Source organism: Sitophilus oryzae, unplaced genomic scaffold, assembly GCF_002938485.1.
Source record: "Sitophilus oryzae breed Bouriz unplaced genomic scaffold, Soryzae_2.0 scaffold_1396_pilon_pilon, whole genome shotgun sequence".
In the NCBI taxonomy this organism is placed as follows: Eukaryota; Metazoa; Arthropoda; class Insecta; order Coleoptera; family Curculionidae; genus Sitophilus; species Sitophilus oryzae.
In genome coordinates this window covers 5856654-5876506 of record NW_022146055.1, presented here as the reverse complement: position 1 = coordinate 5876506, position 19853 = coordinate 5856654, and the positions used below count along the sequence as shown (strand labels likewise).

Below are 19853 nucleotides of genomic sequence, written 5' to 3'. Positions count from 1 at the left end.
TCCATGGGCACTAAGTCAGGCGGCCTCGACGGCCAACGGCTGGGATCTTGGTTAACTATTCAATTATTCTTGAAATTGTCTGCAAAAATTTGCTGATAACTTCAGCGTTCAGAGGCGGTGCGTCGTCTTGCTTGAAAAATATGTTTTCGAGTTCCATTAAGGGCATATCATCAATAAGGGGTCCAAAGCCTACTAGTTAAAAGTGGCGAACTTTTAAAAATTCTGTATTTCGAAGGGGATTATAACAAAATATCAAGTGTGCTATATAATTTTGGAAAGGCAATTTTAAATTCTTTTCAGATAATTAAAAATATAGAGGGTGTCCCAAATAAAAAATCAATTTTTCTGTTGATAACTTTTAAATTATTAATTTTAAAAAAATTATACTTAAACCATTAAATTCTACGTAAAAAGGTGCTTTGGAAATGTTTTCATAGAAATACAAAATTCTCCATAGCAAAAAAGTTACAGCGATTTGTTAAAAATTCACATTTTTGAAAAACACCCCGTATCTCCGAAACGGTAACAGATATTGATGTGCGGTTTTCACCATCATGTTTTTGATAAAAATTGAGCTCCAGACACCGATATTAGTTTTCGTCTATCTCCTATAGAAAAGGGTGTTTCCATTTAAAAGCGTCGAATATGACCCACCCTGTACATGCTCAAAATAAATTCGGAATAAAAATTTCTGACGTAGCATCCGTTAAGAAGGAATTAATTTAAAATTTAAAAAAAAATATCAAAATATAATGAGTGGTTCGCGAGAAATCCAACTTTGAAATTGGGACTAGTTTTTAGTGGCCGGTTTTTTTGCCAATTGAAAAATATTATTAAACAAGAATTTAATGATTAAAATGGACATAATAAAACTGTTTCACAGAACTTTATTTAAAAAACTACTGAAATTTTGAAACACATAATCAAGATATTTTGGTTTCATTGACAGATGAACTATAACGCCATTTTCATCCCATAAACTGCTGTCGTATTTCTTGTAATTCTCATAACAAATTAAATTAAAGACACTTAGGACAAATAACATAAAACTTTGACATTTTTTTTATACCAAATAAGACTTTTACTTTTATATTTTGTTTGACGAATTCCTTGAAGTGTTGGGCACTATCGAATGAAAATGAAGAGAACTTCAGTCAGTCATCTTACACCTATTATTGAGGTTAGTATATAGAAAATAATTATATAACCAGAATTGATTTTTTAAACTCCATGCAGGTTTTAGTATATGTATATTCTTAATTAGGCATAATGTTCTAAATTAACACAAAAATACATGCTTTTATATAATTACAAAAATAAATTATAAAGGATGAAAATCAATATTCTATACAAAACTTTTATTTTTTGGGCACTTTTTGGGAGGATATAGCGTATAAGTTTTATTTTAAAGTCTGATGCAGACGAAAGCATTTCGGTGTTATCGGAATTAAATGTTTTGGCACGGCAAGTATATGTGAAAAAGCTTCAGTTGCCACAGTTGCCTCTGTAGTCCAGATTTGAGGGTCTACCATCGATGTCTTGGAAAAATAGAATAGAACCGAAACTTTGAAGATACAAAAAATAATAATGTGGTCGTTTAAAAAATAAAAGATGAAAGGTAGGAAATTGGATCAAATAATTATTTTCATCTATACTCAGAAGACTCATGGCTAAAAGATTTGAGGAGATGGTTTGAACGCTCGTCTGCGGAAATCTTTCGGGCTGCAGTTTCCAGAGCCACAATTGCCATTTGGATCGCCAACCTTCGGCAGGAGAGGGCGTGATAAAAAGAAGAAGAAGAATACTCAGAAATAAATAAAAAAGATATTTTGTTTTTTCAGATATACATATCGTCGGCTTTATGACGAAAAGGCGTATCTCGATTTTTGCTACTTTTCAGGAGAGCAATTTAAAGAAAATCACTTACTTTATTTGGTCAATAAATGTAAAGTCTTTAATTTTTTAATAGTGTTTTTGTATTAACACTTAAACGGAGATATTGAGGAAGCGTTCTGAAGATAAATTGAGCGTAAATTCTAATAAATAATTTATTTTTAGTTGTTTAATAGAGATAGGCCTTTTTGTTATAATAATAATAAATTTATTTCCGAACGAATATTATACATACGCCCATGTAAAATAAATTTAAAAATGACGGTAAAGTGTTCTTAATAAGAAAAAAAATGATACAATATTCACATTATGGAATACTTACAAGAAAATACAATACATACATACAAGAAAAAATCTGAAAATCGCCATAAAATCAGAAACAAATATTTTTAAATACTTTTATTCGCGTTGGATTAGATCAACTGAAAACAAAGACAATTTTCATGCCAGAAGCAAAGATTACAATAATCAATTAAAATATTCTTATCTAGCTTATTTTAATAATATTACTTTTTATACAAAAATGCATTTTTTTAACTAATATATTTTTAGTAATTGTTTAGTTAATTGAGGGCATTAATACAGGGCATTTAAACTCACGGTCCATATAATATAAACCAAACTAAACAAAAAGAAAACATGTTTCTTCATTCGTTTTTTTTATACAAATAACTATGGAGTAACAGTTTCTGTTTTCCCTGTTCCATCATAACAAATTCGACTTCCATTCTACGTGTTTATACTGGATGATATGCAAAGCATATGATAGCAAAATAAATAAAATTTTCGAAAAATTGGTAGGGATGACAATGCCAATGGCCTGACAATGATAATGAAATGAAAATTACTGTATTTTTCGGGCAAGTTTTTGGTTCGCTAAAATGTTCTTAGAGAAATTATGATTTCGGTAAATTTTCCATTTGGGGCACTTTTCGTTTCGTTGTTTTGTTTTCGATCAAAATTTTCCTTTTTTTCGGCCATTTTTTCTCGGACAATCTTTTGCATACCCGATACAGCTATGTGCAGAGTCTAGCTCATTCTAACAATGGTTTTTGGCAAAAAATAGACTCTAAAATCACACTGTAAAAGAGCTGCTGCCATGATAGAAGTTGTCCCAAGCAACCGTCAGAAAATAATTAGGTAGAATGGTGTGATTTTTTCTCGCATGCATTTTCATAACTTAAAACAAAAGGACCTATCTCAAATTCCATCTTTCTTGTAGTATAACAATTGGTATAATAATAATTGATATAACAAAGAGCCCTATCTCAACATACATCTCTTCGTCATAACGAAGAATTGTAGTATTTCAGATGGGGCAAATTTTTAAACTAATATAAAATGAAAAAGATACAATATTGAGATGCACAAATTCGCTATGTTAAAATATGACCCATTGGGCATGTCATGACGTTGATATCTCAAAATCGCCAAAAATCGAGATACGCCTTTTCGTCATAAAGCCGACGATATAATAGCTTTATACTATAGAATGATATTTAAATATTACGATTAGCTCGAACATTTTCTTTACTTTTAAAAATGTCTAAAATATTCTTACAATTGCAAAAGAATTTAACTGAGTACATAGTTGCGCAACTTTAGAAACAAATAAAGTAATTTTAATACAAAAACATGATATTTTTAATAAAAAATTGTGTATGCACTATGTGCGCATATTTGAAGTGAAAATTCGTCTTACTTTCGTCTGCTTGTGTGTCAGTCTGACGACTTCATTTGGGTTCCTCTATCTACGTTACGAATTCCAATCGACCCATAATAATTATGGGTTCCATTCATTTTTCTTAATTATTAAGAAAAATCCTGATGATTTCGTTTATTTAGAGGCATCGGTTCTAAACGTCGAAGGCGTCATCTTGTAGCCCGTCTCCAGTTATGCCGAAATCGACCCACATTTTTCTTCAATATCAAATTGTTAATTCCACACTGATGTAAACGAAACGTCGCATCCAACTTTTCAGGGTGGGACCGCGTGCACCGTCGCTCACATAGACTACCCACCAAATTTGGTCGCGATCGGACGACATCAACTTTGGACGTTTCTTACGTCAAACCTAACCGTCACAGTAACACGTTTCAAGTTGGCCTTGGTCCAGTCTATCGACATACCAAATTTCATTTAACTCGGACGTATTTTTGAATTGATTCATTGATGATGGAGTTTCATAGTACTCGAAACGTCGTCAAAATATCATGAAAAGATGGGACTCTTCGATTTCCATCTACATTCCGAGTTTCAGCCCTCTAGCTCAAATAGGATACGAGTTACGACGTTCCAAGATCGATACCATTTTTCTGACGCCTGGCGACCTTGGCGTGACGCTTCGCGTAACGCTAGCTCTTGTGTCGCGGTCTTGAGTTTTTACTCCCATAGCACGTAAAGAAGTTTTATTTCAAAAATAAGAACGAAATTAACCTTTGCAATGTCAGTTATAAGTTTATCTATCTAAGAACTTGAAGATTCCATAACCGATGTTTGTTAATTTTTTATAAACAAAATTCTAAGTTGTTTCGTATATTATATTGATGGCAACTGTTTTTAATTAGGAATATAGTGCGTCTAAATAGGAACATTTAACTTATTTAAATAATGACGTGTTCATCGTATTTTTAAAAATTATGTAAAAGTTGTAATATACTTGTGTAAATAAAATTTCGCTTTAATCATTCTAAATACTTTATAACCTCAATTTTTAATATTATAAGTAAAAAATATATTTAAGTATTAACATAAATTTATGTTATAACACATAGTGTGTTTAATAACTATAAAAAATTAAAATAATATATTTAAATATATGCTTTAAAATAGTATTATATTTCGCTCAATTAAATTCTATTTGAAATACAAATTCAAACAATTATTTATAATTGCATTTTAATATAATAATATATTGAAATAATATTGGAACAATAGTATGATTGAATAAACACACTCTTAATGGACACATGTTTGTATTAGTTTGTTTAAATAATATAATAAAAATATCTGAGTTCACAATATGGAAAGTAGCAATGGGGATTATTTTTTAGACAAAAATAGTTTCGGGAAGATCTCATCCTACTAATATTTTGAAATATTGGTGATATTGCAGATTAAGTACGTGTATATTATGTATATAGGTATATTGATAGATATTGTAAAAAACATTTTTGAAAACTTATAATTTTAACTTTTTTTCAAATTTTGTTAGTTTCAAATACTCACACATCTGGAAACCCATTGCTCCTATCTAAGAAAGGTTTTGACTTCTTGATAGTATTTTTTGTCTCAGAAATATTATTGATAGCTACGTTTCAAATTGGCACCATGTCTATATTTTTGCTGAATATTAAAAAATCGTACGTTTATCCGCTATTTATAAATTTCATATTTATATACGAATATTATTAATTAGGATATAATTCTAAAATGTAGTAAATTAATTTTAAATATGATTATTTTCTTTAAAAAGACACTTTTTGTTTTTTTTACGATTTAACTCTTTGATATACAGGGTGGGTCTTAAATAAGTGCAAATATTTTCAGGGGTGGTATATTTCGATCCCAGGAACACATCTATGAGGTTTTTTTTTGAAAAAAAAGATGTTGAAAATCGTGCATTTTCTTTTAAATTTCCTTGTTTATTTTTCGACAACTTTTTAGAACTGCCCGTTTACCGCCAATTTTCCCACGGTATAATTTCTTAATCTCTGATATTACCATAGTTACGGCTTTACTCCATGGTTACAAAGGGATGCAACAGAAAAAATCCGGTGGCTCTCAAAATTTATTCAAAAAAATCATTTTTTTTTATTTTCGAACTAAAATGACTCGGGTATTTTGGACTTATCTGAAAAATGGTAAAGAGAAAATATGTTTTTATCGAGATCTACCAGCCCTGAAAATATTTGCACTTATTTAAGACTCACCCTGTATAACTGTTTACTACTCTAAAAAATAGAAAAAATATTAATATAACTTGTTTAAGAAGTTTCGAGATTTATGGGTAATAAAATATATTTATTTTTAAAATTATTTATAATTTTTGAAGAAAGAATATTTCCTCTAAGTCCAAATTTGGAAGTAATATAATTTTCTATTACTTTTAACTGCATCACTCAATTTTAATAATATGCTTTCAAGCAATTTTGTAAAATTTATACTGTTCACGATAAAATTAGGTGGATAGCTATTTTCTATTCGTTTCAAATTTAAATACGGGATGAGATTAAATACATAATAAAGCTCTTTATAAAGCACTTTATTTTAATTTTATTTTGACTGCAATTTCGATTTTAATTTAACTTTTGTAATTAAGTCATCTTAATTCGTGTATACAGGGTGTTTTAAGGGTTTTTGTTGTAGGTTGAACCAATAGTAATAATATTTAATAATACATTAGGTAAACTATATAATTTATTAATTTTATTTTTTTTTAATTTTTTTAATTGTGATTAATAAAATTGCTTTTATCTCATCAAGGAGGCCGAATTCGACAAAATATCAAGAGAAAACTTTTATTTAGCCTTAAACGGCCTACACCATTTTGATATCGAAAGAAAAATCACTGGCGCACATGTTTTTTTTGAAAAATATTCCAGTGATAACCCATGTGCACGTCCTTGATGAATTTATCGTCACTTTTTTAGAATTAAAATATGTAACACTTATAGGAACTTTTACCCGAAAAAATTCATTCGAATCACTAAAAGTACTTGGAAGAAAATTATAATAAATCGAAAGATTATTAAGACTTTAACATCTTGTAGCTACGAAACAAAGCAGAATCGGACTTATGTTGATATGAAAAATAAATCTGATTTTTATGTGAGGAATCTCCCCACGGGAGATGGCACATGATTTTTGAAACACCCTGTATAACTTATACAGGGTGATCCGAACTGTATTCCGGAAACTTCGGCAGCATATTCTGCAGATAAAAATGTGTAAAAAAGTTCGTATAAATGTATGTCTAAAATGCTTAGTTTCGGAGATACAGAGTGTAGAAGTTTCATTTTTATTTTAATTTTTTCCAAATAATTTATGAGGTAACGTAAATATTTGGATGAAAATTAGTGTCTGGGAGTTTTTTGACATGAGAAACTTGATTTTGATGTCAATATAACTCCTACTTGTAGAGGGCTCTACCTACATATTTTTAACTGGTTTGAATAACTTTTCGTCCGTACCTGTATAAAACTACTGACTAAAAAATATACATTTACGACGTTTTTTACGTAATACAGGTCTCTTGGTAAAAATCACAACGAGTTATGGTTCTTGAGATATTTGGAATAGAAATTATCAATATCTGCCTTCCACGACACAAATTAAACATAATAATATGTTGACTAAATAGTTCATAGAATGAAATCTTAAATTTGAAATGTTATGTCAAAAGTTCAACAGAATCTGTTTTATCATCTTTTTTTACAGAATAAATAATGATTAATTTGAAAAAATAAAAATTTCCCGAATTTATTATTTCAGTCAAATAACTATATCTACTCAACCGTGTTTATTTTTTTGTTAATAATAATAATAGTAATAATAATATCACTCCACACACATTCAACACACATCTCAAGCAACTCGGTCTAAACTCCACCATACACGCGAATGTTCAAAAATCTGTCATCCTAAAAACATGTAATATTCAATCATTCCTAAATTCAAGCAACATACTCTGAAGAGACTTGGTACAGCCCGTCACTTCAGAACTAACAACCACTTTGCTTAAACAAGTGCGAAGAAAGAAAAAGAAAATAATAATAGCGTTTATTTCCAACATGCAATTAGATCCCACTTACAGGAAATACAATCTTAAAAATAGGTTGTTACTAAACATTTTATTAATAAACAACATTAATTTGTTAATAATGACATGTATTGACTATTTCCGTCCTAAATATCTTGAGAACTGTTGCTCGTGCCGATTTTTACCAAGAAACATTTTTTACGTAAAAAGTCACAAAAATGTATATTTTTTCACTCAGTAGTTTTATACAGGTACGAACGAAAAGTTATTACTTTTCAAAAGAGTAAAAACACATGTAGGTGGCGCCCCTACAAATAGGAGTCATATTGACATCAAAATCAAATGTTTCACATCAAAAAACTCCCAGATACCAATTTTCATCCAAATATTGGGATTATTTCAGAAATTATTTGGAAAAAATTGAAATAAAAATGAAACTTTTACACCCTGTATCTCTGAAAGTAAACATTTTAGGATATACATTTATACGAACTTTTTTACTTATTTTTATCTGCAGAATATACTCCCGAAGTTTCCGGAATACAGTTTGGATCACCCTGTATATATTATTTCGAGCTCGATTTTTTTGCGTTCCATCTTAGGTTTATCTTCCGTTTTCACGTTTCCAAAAATAAAATAGCTGTTTAAGCACTAAAATGGCCGAGTTATTTTTTTAAAACTTAATTTCCCAACCGTCAAATAAAATTCGCAAAGAACTGGAATAATCGTATTTGAAAAATGGAATAATCGCATTGCGAAAGAAGCTTAGTTGTGCATTCTTTTTTTTTTCGAAAAAAGACAGATTCGTAAAGATCGCTCAAAATAAACAACTGAATCCCTATTTTGGATGCCGAATTTAAATGCGAAATAATGGATATTGCTTCTGAGAATACTTCAGTTATTTTTGTAGAATTGTTAAATTAATTAAGTTCAGATTTAAAGATTGTACCTACTAAATCAGATTTTTTGACGTAGCTGCTGCCTTGATTTGCGACCTGTATATATCTTTTGTGGTACCGTATGATCGAATAAAAACGGCGTCAGCGATGGCTATGAAATGAACATCGATGACATTTCCCATATAAATTTACATATAAAATGACAGCGATCTTCATTTCATAGCCATCGCTGACGCCGTTTTTATTCGATCATACGGGTAATACTAAGAATTATTTAAGTTAAATAAAAAAAAATATAAAAAAAGATTTGTTATTTTTTATACAAAAAAAAATAGTAGTGTGGTAAAAAAAGCGGAAAAGAAATTTGATAGAAAATTTCACACCTCTACTTTTCAACCAATAACATGCTTTAATGTTGACTAGTTACCATGGCAACTGAAAAAATTTCCGGAAATTTTCCGGCGCCACGAAACTTTAGTGGAAATTTTTTGACAGTTGAAAAGGTAAACATAAGATCTACAATCATAATGTGAATGAACTACAATGTCTATATATTGAAATATTACCCATTTGAGTTTTAGCAATACCTTGGCCAACTTAACAAATTGAAATTATTTTAAAATGTCATGTTGGATTAATTTTTTTTTTCAAATTTAGGTGTGAAATTTTCTTACCGAATACCACGCAAGCTTAAATTATTCCTGGAAATTTTCTTTCGGGCACGAATATTTGTTTATTAACTTATTATATTTTGTAATTTACTCTTGTGATATTATAAGTGAAAATTTATTTTACTAATATTTTTAATTGCTGTATTATTATATTCCTATTATATGAAATTAAAATACATAAGCAGAGTGAGTCTTCAGTAAGTACAAATAATTGATAGTCTAAGAGCTAGCAACGTTTTCGAGGAAGTATTTTAAGACGTCTGTTTTTTTTTTTATTTTAGTAAATTCTTAGTTATTTCCTTCTTAATTTTTAGATTTTTGATTTTTTTTAAGAAAATTTGAAATAAATTAATCTAATGCATAAGCTATACCTATTTTGCTTATATTCTAATCATTGAAATTTTGATTGAAATTGAATTATACAGGGTGGCGCGTCATATACGACGCGGTTTTTGCAAGGAGAACAAAAGTTTGTATTGAACTGAAATTTTGTGAGCTTATGTAAGTCAATTTAAAACATTTTCTAAAATTATTTAGAGTTCTACTCATCATTAAATTATTTATTAGATTGAAAATATTTTATGCATTAAAGTTTACAAAAAATAAAGATTTATATAGTCGAAAAAAGTCCGATAGAACCAATAGAAATGTAACTATTTTGTCACATCTTTAATTAAATTTTGTTAAATAAATTAATTTTTTATACTATAAATATCTTTTTTTTCCTAATCTCCTACGAGCTGATATAATATGACGAGCAATCTATTAAATTACTGTGAGATTATACAGAAAAGTCCACAGACTTCGAGACATAGGAAAATCAAGTCCATTTAGCGTGTGTCCAAATTTTGACAAGTTTTCAAAAATGACAGTTTTGTTTAGACTGACGCGACATTTAATTTCACCTGACTTCTCGGTGAATGATTTCTTGTTATGGGGGTACATAAAATCTAAAATTTACGGCCATGAAGAAGTTAAAAACTTGGAGCAGTTAAGGCAGAAAATATTTAATGTCTTTGACACTGTCACCTCTGATATGTCATCCAATGTGAGGAGGGGATTTTATGATCGTTTGGGTTATTGTTTAATGCAAGAGGGAAGCACTTTTGAACAATTTTTGTAACTTTTTAAATTTCATTATCCTGTTTTTTTACTGTTTACCCATTACCTACCTTGACAAACATGGGAAAACGAATGTCCTTTTCAGGACCACAAATATTTTGATTGAGAAAATTGGTAACTTTTTTTGGATTAAAAAACAAAAGTTGTTAATATAATACCAATTTAAAAGTGTTTTGGTAGTTTTAATACACACTATGATATAAAATTTATTATTATTATAATGTACATTATTAATACTATTGTTCATTCGAAATGGCATTAAGGCCCAATTGCAACAATGATTTAAATTTTTCTTAAAGATAAGTAGAGCTTAGAATGGGCTGTATTTATATTTACTTTAATATTCACCTTAAATGAGGGAATTTGACTGATACAATTTTTGAATTTGAATTGTTTTTAATGATATTAACAATTTTAGTTCAATTTTTAATAAAATTTATTTAATATTAATAGAAATCCAAGGGATTTGAAACCTCTTTTAGCGATTTATAACATTCTCAAATGAATTACAGGTGCCCTTATTTTGAATGAAAATCACACAGCTTTTTTCATAGTCGCTGCAGTTGCTATAGCTATAAAAAACTAATTTTTTAAGGTGTGAAAATTGCGACACACGCTAAATGGACTTGATTTTTCGTATGTCTCGAAGTCTGTGGATCGTTTTGTATGCCTCGATAACATATTGGTGCAGATTATTTTCACCCAAACAAATAATAACCCAAACTATACATTGATGCGGATTGTCTATGAACTCTTTCTGAAGGTCACAGAAACCTGAACGCGTAATTCGGTGTTCTTTCGCATCTGTTGTAGTTAATTTGTGACCATGCTTTTGTTTTTGGTCCTAGTCAACAGTATGTTCTGGTCCCGAAGCGGACATTGTTGACATTATTTGCTTCATTTAGTCTTCTTATACATATATAGTCCGTCAGTTAATATGTACCTTCCTTAGGTGCAATTAATATATATATATATATATATATATATATATATATATATATATATATATATATATATATATATATATATATATATATATATATATATATATATATATATATATATATATATATATATATATATATATATATATATATATATATATAAATATTTTTGAAATGTGAACTACCATATAAACACATATTTTGTAAGAAGTTTGGAGTGAAAATCTCAAATAGGAAATCTGATACAGAGCTTTTTCGGAACACAGAGCCATCTTGTATCTATGCATTTGTTGCGTATGTGTGTTTATTTAAATACGGTTACGTTTTTTTCGTCGGTTCCGTGTGGATAGAAAGTCACAATTTATTTACACACAATTTATTTAACACTAATTAACAAAAACAATAACGATTAAAAGACTTAAAGAACTATTTATAACTTATTTACAATTTATCTAATTATTTATTTAACAGAAATTTATTTTGAATTAGCGCGGCGATTGTAACTGTACGCGTCGATCGGTTATTTATCTCTATCTCCTTCAGGTTTCGGGCATCGGCTTATATATGAGAGAAACAGACAGTCCAGCCATATCTCGAAAATTCTTAGCGGCGTTCTTCGAACGTCGGTGGGCGTATGAGTCATAGCCGAGTGGCCAAGCCTAAGGCCGAGTTCACACGGTACGGGTCCGCAACAATACTGAAGTGACAGCAACGAATTTAAATGGGTAAACTTTGTCATATATCTTATTAACCAAACCAAACCAAAAAGTTACGGTAGCATTGGATTAAGACATATGACATATTTGCGCCCTAGGCTAATAAAAATTTGGCGCCCATATCGCCCCCCCCCCCGGAATTTTTGATCCAATTATTTATGTGTTTTGTTTTTAAAGAAATACCCGCCAAAAATTTTGAATGTCCAGTTTGGTGTAGCAAAGCGCCTATAAACCAGGGATAATCATGACGTCGTCGCGGCTGTGGCGCCTATTTTTCTTCGGCCCCTAGGCTATAGCCTAGTTAGCCTATTGGGTAATCCGCCTCTGTACGGTAGTTAGAACGATACAAGTTTCTGTATTGGAACAAACCTAATATCGCTCTATCCAGTTTGGTTTGTCAAATCCCTATTTTTCTCTAAAATTCTATTTTTATCGCTACCTATCCAAATATAAGACAGAAAAGGACGCTGCAAAGTAAACAAGTCCTTCAGTACTCTTATCTACTTAGAATGCTGCCAAAGAATGAATACAGCTTATACGAAATATTTCAGGCGAAATCCTGTTTTATTTTTCGCCTTGCTTCGCTTTTACACTTCAGTTTGAAGATAAAGATATTATAATGTAAGGGTTCTCTTACAGCGCATTTTCATTATTCAGCTTCACTCAAGAAATCCTATAATAACATATTTTTGATAAATACCTTTAGATTTATTAAGTAATAATTGTTATCAGGTAGTAATTGTTAATTTTGAAGTTTAACTTGATATAATGTCATTTTAACAGAACGTCAACAGTTTTTGTAGACGTATCTGTTTTAAAAAACTAAACAATTCTCGAAGAGTAAGTAGTGAATTAAGTAATAATATAATAGTAAGTAATGAATTAGTAGAGATGAATTTAAATATTGTAAATAGTTTTTTTTCTTTATTCTTTGTATTTTGTTTGCTTCCGAAGACGGAGCGATAAACTTTCCGAAACGTTAAGTATTTTTTTTGTTCGTTAGGTAAATTTGTATATCTGTAAACCTAACTGCTGACAAATAGTTTTCATTTGGATTAGCGCAGTAGTGTTTACAAAAAATAACTATTTTATTTTGTAGACTTTCTTGCAGTGGCGAAATACCCATATAGGATTTTTTGGAGAGATGAATCCGCCACATAGATATAGAAATTTTTTATCTTGATCAATATAATCTCAATTTATGATATACAGATAAAGGAGATATACCCCATGATCAAAAAAGGGGATTAAACAGAACAGTTTGAATATTAAGTTACACAATTAGTTTTGAGTATACAGTATCATTCTAAAAACTGTGGCGAGAACTGATACGTCTCTCATACGGAACTTTGTTTTATTAACTTGGGCGGTAGTTTCTGCTTTGATATGGATTAAATATGATATAAGAAAATTTACTTTGTTGCCGTCACGATCTGTCAAATTTGACATTCAAAGTAATAAATGGCTAAAAACGGGTTTCCTTGCCAAATTTTGAGAAGTTGTTTCTTTTTCAATTTTACATAAACATATATTCAGCTGTCTAGATAGACCAGTCATCTAAAACATTTAAAAAGGCAAACATTGGAAACGGGACTGTATCTACCATTTTTTAATATATTGTTAGGACCCATGAGACTAAGTTATGTCCAATTTTGCAACCCTCAAAACCCTGTGCTACTCCCGTGATACTCAAAAAACCTCAAAATTTTGGTACTTATTTCAGATTTTTTGAAAAAACTATGTTAAGAAAGCATTTTTCAAATTTAATTGTTCTATACTTTTATAAAGTCAACTAAATTTCCTATAATTTAAGTCCAACCCGAACCCTCTAGGCCAATCCGTTGTCGAAATACAGCCAATCAAATATCGGCTATTGTGAATCTGGAAAAATGGTGAAAACTTAAAAACATAAGGTAAAGTTAATGTTGATCCTCTCACCATATTCCAGAGGGTCTACATCACCAAATAACCCGATGAGCAATTGAAGCTTACTGAAGAAGGAATGCGCAAGGGTACTAAATCTTCCTTTTATTCAGCATTTACACCGCTCACTAAAAACATTATCCCAGGAAACAAGGCGTTCACAGTGGTCGATGGTGGTTACCTCCTGCACAAGGTAGTCTAGCATCGAAATCATTCAGTCAGAGATATTGTGGCTGGATACGTCAGTTACATTTTAAACAACTTTGGTAAAAATGTCGCAATGGTTTTTGAAGGATACCCAGAAGATGCGGCTATGAAAAACACTAAATCAACTGAACGTCTGCGGCGATCTGCTTCTCTTTCCTGTGGTGACATTTTGTTTGATGAAGTGCCTCATCAAAGTGCCTCAAGCAAAAGTGCTCTCAAATGAATCGAACAAACGCCGACTGATCACCGAAGTTGAGAAACAGGGTATCGAGGTACATCAATCACCAGAAGACGCCGATGCTGGGATAGCCAGAACTGCCCTCTCCAAGAGCTCATCGTACGACCAAGTTTTTATTATGAGGGAGGATGTTGATTTACTGGCCCTCCTAAATGACTTGAGCTGTGGACAAACAAGCGTCTACTTTTAGAAAGGCGGTAGAGGTGGATCTGAGTGCGCTCAATATGAGGCAAATTCTTTCTTAAGTGGAAAAATGCAGCTTCCAGGAGAGATGGTTTTGTTTCTGCATGCAATCAGTGGGTGTGACACCACCTTTGCTCTTTTCTGGCAAGGCAAAATGAAGTGGTGCGAACGTCTACAAAAAAAATCCCTACTGGATAGACCTCGCCACCACTTTCTTTGATCCAAACTCGACGCAGGAAGAAGTAGGAAATGCTGGCGAAAAGATTTTGTTGAACCTCTATGGAGGGGATCAGGGCACGCTGAACAGCATGCGATACTTGGCATTCGTAAAATCGGCAGGAATGGCCAAAATAAGCCTTGCCCGCCTCCCCCCAACTACAGAAGCTGTCAAATATAATTTCTGGAAAACCTACCACCAGGTCCAAAAATGGTTGGGGGTCGAGAAAAGTCCATCTGACTGGGGATGGACCACCAGTTAACAGGGTCTTATGCCAATAACTATGCGTGCAGAGCCCGCCCCTCAAAACCTGCTTAAGATGGTTGCTTGCAGATGCAAGAAAGGCTGCATAGAATCCTGCACTTGCAGAAAAGCAGGACTGAAGTGCTCCATCTTCTGTTCGTTTCGCCAAGGACGAAGCTGCAGCAACGTTGCTCCCATCATCTTGGATGAGGAGGACGAGGAACTGGACGATTTAACATATGAGGACCCACCTCCATCGTCAGAGAATGTCCTTCCTTCTTCTCGTCCTACCTCTCCGACTGATCCGGAATGGATAGGGCCCGGTCCTTCTAAGAGGGCCAAGTAAAGTAGGGCTTTTGTATTATTTTTTGTAGTTTATACATATTATATTTATGTTGTTTATTTTTAAATTACAAGTTACAGTTAATAATTACAGTTAATAAAATATGTTTTCATGATACCCCCCAAACTTGGATGTTTTACTATATTTTTGTTTTTGAGCAAAATACGACGCCTAGCGGCCTCATTCTTGTATCAAATTAAAGCTGAATAAATTCTCTACAACTGTATTTCTCATGACTTTTCTCTAGAGCCATTAGTTTAGCCGATACGTGCTTTGGAATGTGACCGTACTCACAAATTTTTAGTTTTTCAAAAAAAATGCCGATATTTGATTAGCTGTATTTGAACAATGAATTGGCCTAGAGGGTTCGGGTTGGGCTTAAATTGTAGGAAATTTAATTGACTTTATAAAAGTATAGAACAATTAAATTTGAAAAATGCTAGTTTTAGTTTAGTTTTTTAAAAAAACTGAAATACGTACCAAAATTTTGGGTTTTTTTGAGTATCACGGGAGTAGCACAGGGTTTTGAGGGTTGCAAAATTGGGCATAACTTAGTCTCATGGGTCCTAACAATATATAAAAAAATTGTAGATACAGTCCCGTTTGCAATGTGGAATGCGTTAAATGACTGGCCTAAGATGCAAACAAAATTTACTTTGAATGTGGTAGACAATGATTCAGTATTGAAACTAAAAGATTTTAATATTTTTTTCGGTCAACAACATTAATCACAATTAATAAAATTAAAATTAAAATAAAATTAAGTAATTGAAATAAAAAATAATGGTATTTGAGATATAATTACAAAAAAAAACTAATTTTAAAAAGTTTTAACATTCTGTAACTCTAAAACTATGCATTTTTATACCCATATTTATAGAAACGTTTTTTCATATTTTTTGATAAAGAAAATCAATGAGTACTTATTTAAAACTTTTGCAAGTTAATGATATTAAATTTTTTCAAGGATGGCTTGATTTGAATCATTGAAAATTGATAAAATTGCTTTTATCTTCTCAAGGAGGCCGACATCGACAAAATATCAAGAGACAACTTTTAGTCGACATTAAACTGCTTACCTACACTATTTCACTAACAAAAAAAAGTCAGTGGCGTACATGCTTTTTTTAGAAAAATATTCCAGTGATAACCCATATCCACGTCCCTGGTGAATATATCGACACTTTTTTAGCTTAGAAATATGCCGCATTTATAGTAACTTTTACCCTCAAAATTTCATTTGAAAGGTGCGTGAAAGGTACTTGGAAGAAAATTATAATAAATCAATGTTGATATGAAAAATCAATCTCATTTTTACGTGAGCAATCTCGCCACAAGAGATGACACATATTTTTTGAAACACCCTGTGTTTAGTTCAACGTTTTGAATAAATTAATTGTTTTTTACGAAAAGTAAAATTGTGTTTTAAAAATATCGTCTTACGTGATGCAAGCTAAATAAATAACTCTCAATTTAACACTTATTCTAAATTTACTAAGTTTATTTGTTATTCATATATTTAAAACTTGCGAAGACTTCGTACTAACGTAAAGCAGTTTAGTTTAACTTAATGGAAACGTGCTTGATAAATTTTACTTTCCTTTTAGTATATTTTCATAAATCTATCAATTTGCCAAGTTACGCGCAAAACTTTAATATGGTACTTTTCTTATTTTACCCACTTAGTATACAAAAATTCTTACAAACTTCCTTCAATTTATCTCCTAAGTTTAGAAGATCAGTTGGTCGTAATAACTGAGGATTTTTGGGAATGGATGGCAGATTGAGAAGTTCCGAAAAATTAGTATAATATTTTTTAAGTAAGTGGCGAAAAATTTGCTAGAGATATTTTTTAAGAATGTTTTTATTATTTATACATTATACAGTTATTATCAGATAAAAAAACAATGTGTGCACTATTTGCGCATATTTGAAGTGAAACTTCTTACTAACAGCTATTAAATTGAAGGATTTGAAGGACATGTTTGAAAAAGTGACTTCTAATGCTATTTTAATATAAATATTATTTTCAATTTATTTCTGTAATCTGTAGGTACATTGTCTGTTTCCCCAATAACCTGCAAATTTTGTGGAATACCAACCAAAATACACACTCTGATGCAAATGCCTAATCATGTTAACGCTTAAATTTATTTAAGATGAGAAAAAATTTTGAACCTAACCAGCAATTCGTCTTTATAGTGGTTTACAGTAATTTTGTTAAATTATACGAATTTTCTCGTCGGTTGTTGGTTTGAAATCAATATGACAGTGTCTTCCTATAAAAATGCGAGTTACTAACCTTAACAATGCTAATTCTAAGCTGGCAACTTATCTAGATGCTTTACCTAGATCCTTATACAGAAGCTACAAACCTGTCGATGACAAATGCATGAAAATTTACTTCCTAGCACACAACTAGAGGATATTGATACACAGATACTGTCTGAAGTTTAATATAATGATTTTCTTAGCTGCGTATGGCACAGATTAAAAAAAAGGCAAGAAATTAGGCAAGGAAAATAAAATTCTCCTACTCTGGGTGCCTGCTCACCAAAGGATAGAAGGCAATGAAAAATCAAATGATGAAGCTATGAAAGGAGCAAACACTCCACTAATTGGACCAGAACCGTTCTGTTTTTCAAACGGGGACCAACTGAAAGCGGAACTGAAGAATCTGGAAGACTCCATCCGTAATTTGGAATGGGTGTCCTCCAACGGTCTAAGACACTCGAAAAAGTTTCTCAGAACTTACGACCGAGAAAAATCAAAGGTCCTTAAAAAAAGAAAGGGTTTAAGTAAAAACAATCTTCGGATTGTCACGGGGTTTCTAACAGGACACTGTCTCCTCAACGAACACCTCAGTAGGCTGAAGCTGAGAAACAAAGGCGAATGCAGATTCTGTGGGGAAAATAGGGAAACCGAGGCAAACGAGATTTGGTATATTAGTATATTACATAAATTAGGATTGATTGACGTATTCAATTCTTTTCAGTCACTTCCGGTTTCACCGGAAATGACTACAACTTTTCATTTTTAAATAGCACCCCGGGATTTTTTTTACTTTATTCGATAGAAAATGTCACTCTGAATAGAAGGACATATCATATGTCAACTTTTGACATTTTCGCATATGGTTTATTTGAAATTATAACTTGTAGTTCGTAACGAAAATTTGACTTGAAATACCAAGTGTGTGGTATCAAATTATTCGTAAAAAAATGCTTTTTCCAAATATGCTAATGAGCCACCCTCGTTCCATTTGAAAAAATTGAGATATGATTAAAAATACGATTTGAGCATTTTCTAACTGGCCAGGACAAGACACAAAAAACATTAGACCATCAAATCTATTTTTGCAAGGCTCCTTGATGAAGAATTAGTGTTTTTAACATAGCCATAAAATTGTATTTTAAAATACAATTTTTTATTAAACGAGAATGTCAAAAGTTGACATATGATAAGACATTCTCTTCAGAATGTCATTTTCTATCTAATAAAGTAAAAAAATACTGAGGTTTGGTTTGGTTTGGTTTGGTAAATTGGCCATTTGGTAGTTGGCCATTTAAAAATCAAAACTTGTAGTCATTTCCGGTGAAACAGGAAGTGACCAAAAATAATTGAATACACCAATCAATCCTAATTTATGTCATATACTGACATACCAAATCTCGTTTTTTATCTGAAAAAATAAAAATTTATAGGGGTGAGCCACTTTTCAGACGCACCCGGTATAAACAGTTATTATTACTAAACTCACCTTCTTAACAGAACTTAAGGGACATAAAGGGCCATAACTGCCGCTTTCCCGTTCAAAATATTCTAATAAAGTTGCGATGAGCTTTTTACGGCTATTAAGCTATCTTGTATACTTCGCACTAAAAGAGGTTCTAAAAAAACAATGGACTGCAAGGTTTGCTAGTAAAAATTTTTAAGTCTAAAGTATCACAACACAATTCATTTAAACTAAAAACGTAATACAAAACTAAAGTATCAAAACACATGACAGTGTCAGGAAATAAATAAATAAATGTGGCAACTTGACATTTTTTACAGCAGAGCTATCACCTGAATTCCCAACGGGAAATTTAAATTCAAGTTAGTCAGCCCGGTGCCGAATATTTCCATGGTTGGCAACAATGAATTTAAAATCGCGCCCTCGATTGGATTGAACGTTAATTGCCTCATTTTAGCTTTACCAATTTTAACTAGGTACCTACTATAGAATTTATTGAGATGCAAATTTAATGGTTCTCAGGTATCTTGTCGACCTAACATACACATTATAATAGTTTCGTTACATATCGTTAACGAGAGAGTAAGTAGTAAAACTTTTTAGTGACATAATCACGTTATAGGTAAAGACACATTTTATTGTTCCGTTCAGGCGCAGCATAAAATTTACGACTGCACATTTTAGGGCTTTAGGTTGCTAGTTGAAGGTCCTTAAATCACCATATTCTCAAAACTTCTTTCTAATTTATTACACTAT

The 19853-nt window shown here is 31.3% G+C and overlaps 1 protein-coding gene across 1 annotated transcript in view; it reads left to right on the top strand.

The window, feature by feature from the left end:
* The first annotated feature begins 1055 nt into the window (after window positions 1-1055).
* LOC115875949 overlaps window positions 1056-19853 on the top strand; it is a 248141-nt gene continuing 229343 nt past the window's right edge. Inside the window, exon 1 of the mRNA XM_030891556.1 lies at window positions 1056-1180. Coding sequence (XP_030747416.1) covers window positions 1133-1180 — 48 coding nt within the window. The 5' untranslated portion in view covers window positions 1056-1132. The remainder of the gene's footprint in view (window positions 1181-19853) is intronic.